The sequence below is a fragment of the Ovis aries genome, chromosome 14 (genome assembly GCF_016772045.2).
Source record: "Ovis aries strain OAR_USU_Benz2616 breed Rambouillet chromosome 14, ARS-UI_Ramb_v3.0, whole genome shotgun sequence".
In the NCBI taxonomy this organism is placed as follows: domain Eukaryota; kingdom Metazoa; phylum Chordata; class Mammalia; order Artiodactyla; family Bovidae; genus Ovis; species Ovis aries.
This window is the reverse complement of record NC_056067.1, coordinates 52,446,099-52,459,437: the sequence shown is the minus strand read 5'-3', so window position 1 is coordinate 52,459,437 and position 13,339 is coordinate 52,446,099. Positions and strand designations below refer to the sequence as shown.

Sequence of the window (13,339 nt, the reverse complement as noted above, 5' to 3'; positions counted from 1 at the left end):
GATTAAGGCTGAGTGAGGTCATTACTCAGGGTGGGCCCCAATCCCACAAGACTGCTGCCCACATACGAACAGCAGATTAGGACACAGACTCGCAGGCAGAGGAAAGGCCTGGTGAAGGCACAGGAAGACGGCCAGCCAGGCGCCGAGGACAGAGGCCTCAGAGGGGACAACACAGCCTGACACCTCAATCTCAAGACTTCCAGCCTCCAGAATTATGCAAAAATAGAAAGGGTCTCCACAATACAGTGATGATGGCCATTCTCAGTGATTCTTTCCTCTCTCTTTTTTCTTTAACTTTTGTTTGGTCGTACCATGAGGCTTGCGGGCGCTTAGTTCCCTGATCAGGGATTGAACTCCCACCCCCGGCAGCAGAAGCGCAGAGTCCTAACCACAGCACTGCCAGAGGATGCCCTCTTTACACTTTCCTATTTGAGCTTTTGTCGGTGAACAGCACCAAAGCCGCATCCACTCACCTGAACAGCACACCCTTGATGACCTGCCAGGCGTTGGGTGCTGGCTGGGGCGGTGGGTTCTGGGGCTGGGTCTCTGCTGGCGGGTCCCTCCCGACGCTGCCATTGCTGGTCACCTGCAGGGATAGAGGCCAGAGTGAGGACGGAGGACGCATCCTGATGCACCGAGGCTGTCACAGATGCCACCGCGTGCTGAGGCCCAGCAAGGGCGGAGCACAGAGGGGGCCCCTGGCCCAGCCTGAGAGTCAGGGAGCAGTCCTGGAGGAGTAGACGCCAGAGCTGAGCCCTAAGTTATAACCAGCTGGCCGGCGCAGGGGAGGCAATGAGGGAAGCCGCAGGTGCACACGTGAAGGTGAGAGAGACAGTCTGACTCGGAGGACAGGCCAGTGCTCCGGGGGCCAGGATGCTCCCAGGATTTGAGGTGCCCACCGGGGACAGTGCAGAAGGGGTCATGTAGGAGGCGTCAGGTTGTGCGAGGCTGGGGTTGATTGGAAAGGTCCTTCCCTATGCAAACAAGTCACGATGCCTCCTCTGTGGCCAGCCCTGTGGGGGACCCCTCCCTCCAAGGGCTCCAGATCCAGCAAGTGAAACAGACACAGAGAAACGCAACCACAGCCGGAGCGTGAGGCAGGCAGACGTGCGTGACCTGTACATGGCTCAGACTGCCTGTGAGGCCAGAACCAGGAACATCTCCACCTGGCAGGCGGGCAAACGAGGCTCGGGGAGCCTAAGCCACCACGTGTCTGGGTCACTCAGGAAGGATGACGGCAGGATGACAGAGGGGTGGGCAGGCCAGGCAGGGCTGCCCAAAAACAGAGTCTTCACTTAGAAACAGCAGCTCAGGGGCTTCCCTGGTGGTCCAGTGGTTAAGAATCTGCCTTGTAACACAAGGGGCACCGGTTTGATCCCTGATCCTGGAAGATGCCATATGCCCAGGAGCAACTAAAGCCTGAGTGCCCTAGAGCCCGAGCTCCACAACAAAAAAAGCCCCTGCTCATCATGGCCGGAGAAAGCCCACGCGCAGCAGCCAAGACCCGGCCCCGCCAAAACTAAATTCTTTAAGAAAGAAATAAAGACAGACAGGGAAACTCAGATGCAGAGAGTGTCATGACATCAGAGTGGAAGGGCCTGAGATAGGGAAATTCTTCCCGCCCCTGTCTTTGCACCTGCTAGCTCCCCTGTCCTGCCCTATTCCCTCCCGACGGCTGTCCCCTCCCCCCCCCCCCCCCCGGCTTTTAAGAAGATGACCAGGACTCTCATGACCGCTTTTAGGTGGGAGCACTGCCCCGCCCAGCGTTGGCAATGAGCAGGAGCTCGATAAACACCTGGAAAATCAACAAATGCTGCCTCAAGGGCCCGCCCTGAACACCCAAGCCACTCACGTCTGCCTGTTCCTGGGCCCCCCTAGTTCTCTCCCTCGTGCCCCAAAGCTGCTCCTCTGCCTTCCGTCAGCTGCAAATGCCAAGAGCGGAGGACAGAGGCCCCGCCAGCCAGATGAGGCTGCCGCGAGCCCAGGCCAGTGTTTGCTAAATGCATCACCTGTCATTCCCGGTCCCCTTCACCAGCGACAGTGCTCTCCTTTCACCTCCTGAAGTGGGGGCGGCACCCAGCACTGGGGTCAAAGGTGGAGGCTCTGGAGTCCAGGAGACCCAGGCTGCAGTCTGGTCCCACAGTTCCCGGCTGTGAGATCTTGGGCGTGTCGTTTCCCCTCACTGACACTTCACCTCTCTGACCCAGGGGCCAGGCTGTGATAATACCATACATTTAGGGCAGAAAAGATTTCTTTTGCGTGTCAAAACAAGTTACCTCCCAAACACCAGGCCCAGTGCTGGGTGGTGGGGTCGGTGCTGGAGCTCGGGGTCTATACGGAAGCACGCAGGCAGAAAAGTAAACAGGATAATTAACAATGGTAAACGGGGATGTGTTCCGGAGGAAACAAGCAGAGGGGTGATGACAAAGGGGTGGCCGGGTAGTCGAGGAGGCCTCCCGAGGAGCTGTCTTTGCTGTTTGGGTGAAGGGCATCTGAGGGAGAGAAAAGGTGTGGGCAAAGGCTTGGCCAAGGGGCAGGAGAGGTCAAACAGGCACAGGAACCTTCATGCAGAGTTCAGGGCTAGCCTTGCTCCTGGCGACACAGGGCAGGGGTTGGGGAAAGGGGGCAAGGGTTTCCAGCAGGTCTGAGCTGATTCCAGGCCAAGAAAAGGAAGCTTGAAGTCAGGCCAGGATTTGAACCCACATCTGGCTGGCTTCCCAGGTGATGCCAGTGGTAAAGAGCCCACTTGCCAGCACAGGAGACACAAGAGATGTGGGTTCAATCCCTGGGCTGGGACGATCCCCTGGAGCAGCAAATGGCAACCCATTCTAGTATTCTTTCCCGGAAAATCCCATGGACAGAGGAGCCACAGGCTGCAAAGAGTCACACACTGAGCACCTCAGCACCCGGCTGCCTCCCAGGTCTGTTATCCTACCCATGGTGGTGGACAAGCTGGCCTGGAAACCCTCCCAGGGCAATGCAAAGGGAAACCAAATCACCAGGATGGCTGTAATCAAACAGAGGGACAAGCACAAGCACTGGTGAGGATGTGGAGAAACTGGAAGAGCCGTACGCTGCTGGTGGGAGACACAGAGCTGCTACTTTGAAAAATCCGGCAGATGCTTAAAAGCTAAGCATGCTCCCAACCAAGCCAGCAATCCCACTCTGAGCTCTCTGCCCGAGAAATTCACAACATGCATCCATACAACAGTTTATATACAAATGTTCACAGCAGTGTTATACATAAAGCCAGAAGCAACCCACAAACGAGTCTTTTGATGAGTGACCTGTGCTGGATGGGCACAATGGAATACTACTGAGCCACAAAAAGGACCACTGTTGGGGCAGAGAACATGCAGAAGGGAATCAGGGAGCGTTCTGAGAGGCCGGGAACATCCTCAGACCACACTGGGGTCTGCACCGCACAAAGGCAGACAGCTTCTGAACGCCACACTGACCACAGGCGCCAAGTTACACCCTAGTAGAAAGGCAGCCCTCTCGCGGCTCCCCCTCCTCTCACAGTAAAGGCACAGCTCTCACCGTGGCCCTCTGAGGCCTGGCACGACCCTCCATGCCCGTCTGCTCTCACCCGCCTCCCCTCAGTCACCACTTCCAGACAGGCCAGCCTCCCCACTGTTCCCTCGTCACCCCAGGCCTCTTCTGCCTCAGGGCCTTTGCACTGGCTGTTCTCTCCACCTGAAGGGCTTTCCCCCATGGTCTGTGTGACTCCCTCCCTCATCTCCAGTAGGTCTTTGTTTGCATGTCGCCTCCTCAGAAAGCCCTTGCCAGACCACTGTATATAAGTTACAATCCCCTTACCCAACCCTCACTTCCCATGTTCCTCCCCAGCTTTAGTTCTGGCCACGGCACTTATCACCACCTGAGCTGCTGTATGTTTTTCTTATATGTGTTCTTATTTGTATATACTCTCTTATTTCTCTTATTCACTGTCCCTGTCCCTAACTCCACCCCACCCCCCAGTCCTCAACAATACATGGGCTCCAAGAGCGCAGGGCCTCTGTTCCCAGCCGACCCCCAGTATCAGCATGGGGACTAACAAGCAGCGGGGACTCAACTCGCATCAGCTGAAGGGATGATTATTAGAGCTGTGAGCTGGTGTCTGAGGCCCTGGCTGAAGGAGGGGCAGGCTGGCTGGGGCAGATCGCTGAGGGTCCGCCCAGGAGCCAGGCGAAGACGGCAGCGGAGGCCGAGGGCACAGCAGTGACTAAGACATAGTTCCTGCTCTGAGACCCGTGTGCCCAGTCTCACACCATCCCCTGAACACCGAGGAGGGGCCCCAGGAAGCAGTGGAAGCCCTGAGACCAGGCTGGGGCTGGGAGGAACTCGGGCCATCCTCTTTGACTGCCTGGATCCACACTGGGAATTCCACCTCAGCCCGGCATCTGCCTCAAGATCCATTCATCCCACAGGTGCCGAGCGGCTGCTCCGTGCTTACTCCTGAGCTGGGCGGTGCTGGGGACACAGCACTGACCAAGGCAGTTCCCGTTCTGTCCTCCAGGGGCTCCCAGTCCATCGGAGGAGACAGAGTGACAACCCAGAGTGGACAGGGCTGGCACGGGGCAGCCCAGGGACAGTGGGAGTCCTGACCCAGTCTGAGAGGGTCAGAGAGGCTCCTCGGGGAGAGAATGCCTGCGATATCCAGGACTGATAAGGATCAGTCAGGTAAAGACGAGAGAAACACGTGCAAAGGCTAGGAGAAGAGACAGCGAGGCATGTGCCTCGTTTCACAGTAAGAGCTTCACAGTGGCTGATGCTCCTCTTGTCCAGGGACTCAGGCAGGGACAATTTTGCCTCCTCCTCGCTGCCACTCCCTCCAGGGGACATTTAGCAACATATGGAGATGATTTTGGTTGCCACAATGGGGGAGAGACGTTGTGTGTTACTGACATCCAACGTGTAGAGGCCAGTGATGCTGCTAAACATCATACGAAATACAGAACAGCACCTACCAAGAAGAACTGTCCAGCCCCAAATGTCAGTAAGCTGAGAAATCCCAGTCGAGCCTGAGGGGGAAAAAGGCAAATCACGCAACGCCTCGGTCTGCCAAAGAATTTGAACTTAATCCTGAAAGCAGAGGGATAAATCTTGAAAGATTCTGGATAGAAGAGATCTTGCGGGGGTGGAGTGGGGGTGGGTTTCTGTAAGCTCAGGGCAATCAGGGCACACTGAGCCCTGGTCTCTCAGAACACTGCCCCAGGCAACAATCAACAGAACCTCAAGAGAAAGAAAGGCCTTCTTTCAGTGAGACTGGAAGGCTCCTGAAGACAGGGACAAACACTTCCTAGGACTACCCTTGGGGCCAGGCCCTGGTTGAAGATGCTGAAAAGATCCAGACCAGGAAGGCTGGCTCTGTCATACAAACCTCACCCTAGTGTCCTCCCCAGGTGGTATTATTTGCCCCTCCTCCATCCTAAAGATCAGCCCTGGGTGTTCTTTGGAAGGAATGATGCTAAAGCTGAAACTCCAGTCCTTTGGACACCTCATGCGAAGAGTTGACTCACTGGAAAAGACTCTGATGCTGGGAGGGATTGGGGGCAGGAGGAGAAGGGGACGACCGAGGATGAGATGGCTGGATGGCATCACTGATTTGATGGACCTGAGTCTGAGTGAACTCCGGTAGTTGGTGATGGACAGGGAGACCTGGCGTGCTGCGATTCATGGGGTCGCAAAGAGTCGGACACGACTGAGCAACTGAACTGAACTGAACCGGGCTCGCTCAGTCCCTGACATGGATTTTTCTGTCTCCACCCTTGTCACTCCAGGATTATACTTCTTTATACTCCTGTCTTCTCTCTCACTCCCCTGATGAACAGACATGGTTAGAGCCACTCTCCTGGCTAGGAGAAGAGAGAGCAGGGCTCTCACAGGGCTGGCCCTCCTGCCCAATCCCTCCATTTACCACTGGAGAAATGAAGGGGGGAAAGGAACTTGCCCAAGGTCACACCCAGAGTCAGCTTCAGATCTGTTCTCTTCTCACAACCTGTACTGCCTCCCACATGTCAGTGACATCCCCAGTGGGTGGGTCGACAGAACCTCTGCTGTCACTCCATCGACTCCCTAAACATCTCAAGGGTGGCTGCCTGAACTAGTATGTTCTACGGCTTGTTCAGCTGAAGTGGCAATGGGTCAAAAGTCAGTGCCAGGATTAATTTCCGGACAGGACTCCTGTACGCTGAAAGTACACCCATCTCAGTCTCCACCACCCTGCTTCAGCAACGGCGGGTAACTTCTACAGGAACAGATCCCAAATCTAACCTAGGTGACCTTCTCTAAGCGCCTTAGTCTGTTCCTTGGATTCCCGTCTGTAAAATGGGTCTGTCAGTCTCCACAGCGCGTGCCTTTCACCACGATGATCACCGGACTTCCCCAGAGTTAGAAAACTCCAAAATAATCAATCACTGCCCATCCCTGGAGCACGCCGTGAACCCCAGCCCACTCTAGGAACGGTCCGGGAGCCTGCAACCGCGGAGTCGAGAACCCAGGGAGCCCGGGTACAAGTCTGCGCCCCTCCGCGCCCCTGTCTCGTCGGCTCGAGCAGCGAGCCTGGTGGCCGCCCGGCGCGAGTATGCAGGGGACCCGGCGCGCAACAGGGCCCCGCTCCCCGCGCTGTCCGGCCTCCCAGGCTGCCCGGCCCCGCCTGGGCCGGCTATTCAAGGTCCCTCTGGGCAAGGACCCCTCAGAGCACAGGATTATGTGAGAAGAGGCAGGACACGCCCCGTGGGAGGCCCCCCGGGTGGGGAAGAACCCCTCAGGCCCCTCTCGGCCTCCGTACCTGACCGGAGCTGCCTCCCCCGGCCGCCACTACGGCGCTGCCAGCCCCGTCCGCCTCCTGCGCCGCCGCCATCTTCCCGCTCCGGGTCCCCGCCCCCGCCGCCAGGACCGCCCCGTCCCGGACGGCTCCAGCGCGATCGCGCGAGATTTCACGTTTGCCCGACCCGCCGGCCACCGTATCCATCCCGCAAGAGCGCCTCAGCCACGCCTCTCGGGAGCCGCTTCCGGCTATGAAAGGGCCAATCGAGCCACCGTACCCTAGTCCTGCCGGGTCCCGTTTTCACCTAGTAGACACCCTCGGGCTTCCCAGGTGGCTCAGTGGTGAAGAATTCGCCTGCCAAGTAGGAGACGCGGGTTCGCATCCCTGGGTAGGGAAGATTCCCCTGGATAAGGATATGGTAACTTGCTCCAGTTTTCTTGCCTGGGAAATCCCATGGGTAGAGAAGCCTGGCGGACTATACAGTCCATGGGGTCGCAAAGAGTCAGACACGACTTAGCGACTCAGTTCAGTTCAGTCGCTCAGTCGTGTCTGATTATTTGCGACCCCATGAACCGCAGCACGCCAGGCCTCCCTGTCCAACACCAACCTCCAGAGGCTACCCAAACTCATGTCCATTGAGTCGGTGATGCCATCCAACCATCTCATCCTCTGTCATCCCCTTCTCCTGCCCTCAATCTTTCCCAGCATCGGAGTCTTTTCAGATTTTCGCATCAGGTGACCAAAGTACTGGAGTTTCAGCTTCGGCATCAGTCCTTCCAATGAACACCCAGGACTGACCTCCTTTAGGATGGACCGGTTGGATCTCTTTGCAGTCCAGGGGACTCTTAAGAGTCTTCTCCAACACTACAGTTCAAAAGCATCAATTCTTCTGCTCTCAGCTTTTTTTCATAGTCCAACTCTCACATCCATACATGACTACTGGAAAAACCATAGCCTTGACTAGACGGACCTTTGTTGGCAAAGTAACGTCTCTGCTTTTTAATATGCTGTCTAGGTTGGTCATAACTTTCCTTCCAAGGAGTAAGCGTCTTTTAATTTCATGGCTGCAGTCACCATCTGCAGTGATTTTGGATCCCCTCCCCCCAAATAAAATCTGACACTGTTTCCATTGTTTCCCCATCTATTTGCCATGAAGTGATGGGACCAGATGCCATGATCTTCGTTTTCTGAATGTTGAGCTTTAAGCCAACTTTTTCACTCTCCTCTTTCACTTTCATCAAGAGGCTTTTTAGTTCTTCACTTTCTGCCGTAAGGGTGGTGTCATCTGCATATCTGAGGTTATTGGTATTTCTCCTGGCAATCTTGATCCCAGCTTGTGCTTCTTCCAGTCCAGCGTTTCTCATGATGTACTCTGCATAGAAGTTAAATAAGCAGGGTGACAATATACAGCCTTGACGTACTCCTTTTCCTATTTGGAACCAGTTTGTTGTTCCATGTCCAGTTCTAACTGTTGCTTCCTGACCTGTATACAGATTTCTCAAGAGGCAGGTCAGGTAGTCTGGTATTCCCATCTCTTTCAGAATTTTCCACAGTTTATTGTGATCCACACAGTCAAAGGCTTTGGCATAGTCAATAAAGCAGAAATAGATGTTTTTCTGGAACTCTCTTGCTTTTTCGATGATCTAGCAGATGTTGGCAATTTGATCTTTGGTTCCTCTGCCTTTTCTAAAACAAGCTTGAACATCTGGAAGTTCATGGTTCACATATTGCTGAAGCCTGGCTTGGAGAATTTTGAGCATTACTTTACAAGCATGTGAGATGAGTGCAATTGTGCAGTAGTTTGAGCATTCTTTGGCATTTCTTTTCTTTGGGATTGGAATGAAAACTGACCTTTTCCAGTCCTGTGGCCACTGCTGAATTTTCCAAAGTTGCTGACATATTGAATGCAGCACTTTCACAGCATCATCCTTTAGGATTTGAAATAGTGTAAACGGAATGTGATCCACTGGAGAAGGGAATGGCAAACCACTTTAGTATTCTTGCCTTGAGAACCCCATGAACAGTATGAAAAGGCAAAAAAGATAGGACATTGAAAGGTGAACTCCCCAGGTCAGTAGGTGCCCAATATGCTACTGGAGATCAGTGGAGAAATAACTCCAGAAAGAATGAAGGGATGGAGCCAAACACCTGATGCGAAGAGCTGACTCACTGGAAAAGACCCTGATGCTGGGAAAGATTGAGGGCAGGAGGAGAAGGGGAGGACAGAGGATGAGATGGTTGGATGGCATCACCGACTCAATGGACATGGTTTTGGGTGGACTCTGGAAGTTGGTGATGGACAGGAGGCCTGGCTTGCTGCGGTTCATGGGGTCACAAAGAGTCGGACACGACTGGGCAACTAAACTGAACTGAAACAACAGCAAACAGTAGGGTGCCCCGAACTCCCAGGACTTTCTTGGCTAACATGTACGCTTGCCACAGCCTCCTTTCTGCCCCTCTCGCGTAACTCCGCCCCTTTCAGTTGTATGAGCCTCCTGGGTCATTCTGTCCGCTTCGCCCCGCGGATTCTTTAAATCCTTTTCATTTCAACTTTCAGGAGCTTTCCCGGCCACCATAAACGTATTGAACCGCTCCGCTTGAACCACACCCCTCCTGCGTTAAAGGAACTCTCCTGGTCTTCGAACCAAGACTCGGTGGCCTCTCTGACCTTTTGTTTTCCTCTGACAAGTCTCCCTAGGTTATAGCACTGAGCGCTTAGTTACTATTTCAGACTAAACGACTTCACTTTCACTTCTCACTTTTATGCATTGGAGAAGGAAATGGCAACCCACTCCAGTGTTCTTGCTTGGAGAATCCCAGGGACGGAGGAGCCTGGTGGGCTGCCATCTATGGGGTCGCACAGAGTCGGACACGACTGAAGCGACTTAGCAGCACCAGCAACGCCACCACACTTTCTAACTGGACCCTCTCGGCCCCTCCCTAAGCCTTGGGGCTGCCTAGTTTAATGCGCAGGCACGTAGCCCTCGTGGTCTTCACATTCCAGCGAAGCCTGCCACTGCGGACTCCGCTTCAGGGACTCAAAGAACTCCATGCCTTTTCAATAACTTGCTACAGCTCCGGATATGTGTTGAGAGACCCTTGGCCCAAGGAAGGAGTAATAGAGGCCCAGAGAGGACAGAAGACTTAGCAGTTGTGAAACGTTCACCAGTGAATTGGATGGAAGTCTGACCTGGGTTCAAACCTTGGCTGTGCTGCGGAGCAGCTAAATGATTGCGGAGAAGTGACCTCTCTCTTCGGGCTTCATTTTTTCCCTCTGTAAAAGAATGTAAAGCACCTGGCACCCGTCCTCACTTAGTGTGGACCTTAGTAAGTCATCAGTATCAAGCCCTGTGGTTATGAACTTTACATATGGCCTGGAAAGGAAAGCAGGCTTTGCATTGAGATATTTTAAATATTTATTTAACGTTTTACTAACGACATTCTCCACTTTCCTCGAGGCCTCAGCTCAAAAGTAGCTGTCCTCCAGGAAACCCTCCTGAGCTCCCAGACCTCCTCTATCCCTGGACTTCCCACCCCGTCCCTGCCCACTTCGTGTCATCACGGATGGAGGTGGGTGTGTCTTTGTCATGGTCACGTGTCTCCAGCACTGTCCCAGGGCATGACTGCTGAGTGAAAGGATGAAACTCTTGAGTGCAGTGAATGACTGACCTCTGAGCCAGCACAAGGACAAGAAGAAACCTTAGAAAACGTCTTGCCTTGTCCCCTTCTAGTACAGATACTAACGATAGTAATGATTCTGTGAAATTGTAGGCCTAGTCTTCAAGTCTAGAGATGGAATGAACATAATGATGAAGTCTCCCAGAAGATGGGCAGATGGAGATTTTGCGGGCTTTAAAAACAACTATGAGTCTTATTTGCCGCACCTGGGATCTTCACCGTGGCGCGGGCTTAGTTGCCCTGAGGCAGGTGGGATCTCGGTTCCCCCACCAGGGATCCAACGCCCGTTCCCTGCATTGGAAGGCAAATTCTTAACCACTGGACCACCAGGGAAGTACCTGTGAACCTCTTTTTTAAAAGTGCAAAACCGCGTGTACAAATTTAAATAGAGGACCAAAGAAAGCCAGTTTCACTGTTACCCCATCATTGCTCTCAGCACTAGACGCCCCAACATCCTCATATACCGCAGAGTCCTGCCCTGTTGCAACACCAGGGGCTCTGAGCTACACTGTGACCTCAGATGGGGCCCTTGTAAAGCCCTCCTCCATGTCCACTGGATGACCAAGTAAATACTTCCATTCCTGTTAAATCAATCACCGATCAGACCCACTCTGTGCTCCACTAGGGGACGCCCGACACCAACCAGAGGGTAAGATTTCAAATTCTAAGGGGGCTGGGGACCTGAACTTCTGGGTCCCCAAGGAGAACAGATTGAGGGTCCTGAATTCCGGGAGAGGAGGAGTTTGGGGGGCCTCGACTCCCGGGGTCCTGAAGGGAATGTGATTGGGGGTGGGTGCCTGAGAAAGGAAGGAGGAGTCTGGGAAGTACACCAGGATTGGTTGGAAACAGAACTAGCCTGGGCAGTGGTTTGGTTTGGCTTGAGTCTGTGGGAAACAAGTGGACAGAGCAGGGATTGTTCATCCAGGGTCCCCCCCTGCCCCATCACCCACTGGGCTTGGCAGCTTCAGTTCTTCCCAGGCCCTGGGGACTTTGGGGGCATTTCCCACAACCCCTCCCCAAGGCCCCTGTTTTCTGCTGGACTCACAGCTGCCCAGCCCCAGGACTGGGAAAACTGCCCCAAGAGAGCTGAAAAGGCTGGCCGGAAGCTAATATCAAGTCTGTTAGCAGACTACAGGCCCTGCATCCTCAGAGGCCAGTAGCCCGACCCATGGGACTTGGGGGCACAGGACCCACTCTCCAGTCCTTCCAGATGTGGGAGTCCAGGCCCTTTGCCCCCTCCACCCATGGGCCCCAGCACTGTCCTCCCTCAGACTGCAGGGCCTCTGCTCTTAATTCACCCCCTGTGCTTTTGGCCGGTAATTCCCCACTGCCCAGATACCAGAGGATAGAGTCCATCCGTTCAGACCTGGGAGCCAAGTGAATACTCCCCTCCCTTCCCCCTACTTTCCATCAGCAATTGTCCTTACCACTCTTCATTGCGACTCCAGGTACCCTGTGACCAGCCCAGCTGCGTCCTTTAGAGTATGCTCCCTGTGACCCCTATCCAAGGTGGCTGCACCTAGATCTTGAACTCTTTCCTCACTTCTTCACCTTTTCTTCATCACCTGCATTGCTGTCTGAAGTTGTCTTTTCCATGGATCGTCTCTGCCTCCCACCCTTTCCCCTCAGCCCCTCTATTTGTGACTCAGGATGGAAGAGTTTCTGGTCCTGAATAGGAGCTCAGGAAACATTATTACTCTTGCTAGTAAGAAGAGCTAAAAAAGCATACCTCCAAGCTGTAAGCAGTAAAACCGTATAAAGCTGGGTCAGGACCCAACCAGTACCTTTTTGAGGGGTCATGTGAAGGCAAGGTCAAACCAGTCAATCCTAAAGGAAATCAGTCCTGAATATTCATTGAAAGGACTGATGCTGAAGCTGAAACTCCAATACTTTGGCCACCTGATGTAAAGAATTGACTCATTGGAAAAGTCCCTAATACTGGGGAAAATTGAAGGCAGGAGAAGAAGAGGACAACAGAGGATGAGATGGTTGGATGGCATCACCAAGTTGGATATAAATTTGAGCAAGCTCCGGGAGTTGGTGATGGACAGGTAAGCCTGGCATGCTGCAGATCATGGGGTCGCAAAGACTCAAACACGACTGAGCAATTGAACTGAACTGATGAAGGCAGGGCTGTCTTTTTCCCTGCTGTGTCTCCAGCGCCTGGTTGTGTCTCAATAAATACATGACAGGGTGCAGGGTGCGGGGCGGGGGGGGCGTGCAATGTATAGGAACTGGCACAGAACACAGCTTTTACAGATCTGCCTTCTTGGGTCCCAGCCAACCTGGGCACTGCCTTCCCACACTCAGCAATGACTCATGGGCACCACTCTCCCCTCTGCCATAGGGCCATTGAACACCTCTCTGCAATGGCATATTTAAAGTGTCAGCCCAGTGATTGATGTTGATGAATGGCAGAAACCAACACAATATTGCAAAGTAATTATCCTTCACTTAAAAATACATAAATTTTTACAAAGTGTCAGTCCAGGCCCCAGACACAGTCAGAGGCCACTGTAAGTAAGCTGTATTCATTTACCTGATGCTGGGAAAGATTGAAGGCAGGAGGAGAAGGAGATGACAGAGGATGAGATGGTTGGATGGTATCACCGACTCAGTGGACGTGAGTTTGAGTAAACTGGGAGTTGGCAGTGGACAGGGAGGCCTGGTGTGCTGCAGTCCATGGGGTCGCAGAGTCAGACATGACTGAGTGACTGAACTGAACTGATTCATTTCTCATTTTACAAATGAGGAATCTGGGACTTCCCTGTTGGTCCACTGGTTCAGGCTCTGTGCTTCCACAGCAGGTGGCACAGGTTCGATCCCGGGTCAGGGAACTAGATTCCACGCGCCACATGGCATGGCCAAAAAAAATGGATGAGAAAGCCA

At 53.6% G+C, this 13,339-nt stretch overlaps 1 protein-coding gene and 1 long non-coding RNA gene across 2 annotated transcripts in view; one reads left to right on the top strand and one right to left on the bottom strand.

The window, feature by feature from the left end:
* The window catches only part of CLPTM1 (CLPTM1 regulator of GABA type A receptor forward trafficking), a 27,931-nt gene extending 20,940 nt beyond the window's left edge, over positions 1–6,991 (bottom strand). The window contains exons 1-2 of the mRNA XM_027978464.3: positions 6,794–6,991; positions 474–586 (exon numbers count right to left, since the gene is read on the bottom strand). Coding sequence (XP_027834265.2) covers positions 474–586; positions 6,794–6,976 — 296 coding nt within the window. The 5' untranslated portion in view covers positions 6,977–6,991. The remainder of the gene's footprint in view (positions 1–473; positions 587–6,793) is intronic.
* Positions 6,982–13,339, top strand: LOC121816531 (uncharacterized). Its single transcript, XR_006056204.2, has 3 exons — positions 6,982–7,190; positions 9,330–11,099; positions 11,899–13,339. It is a non-coding gene; the product is annotated as an uncharacterized LOC121816531 (long non-coding RNA).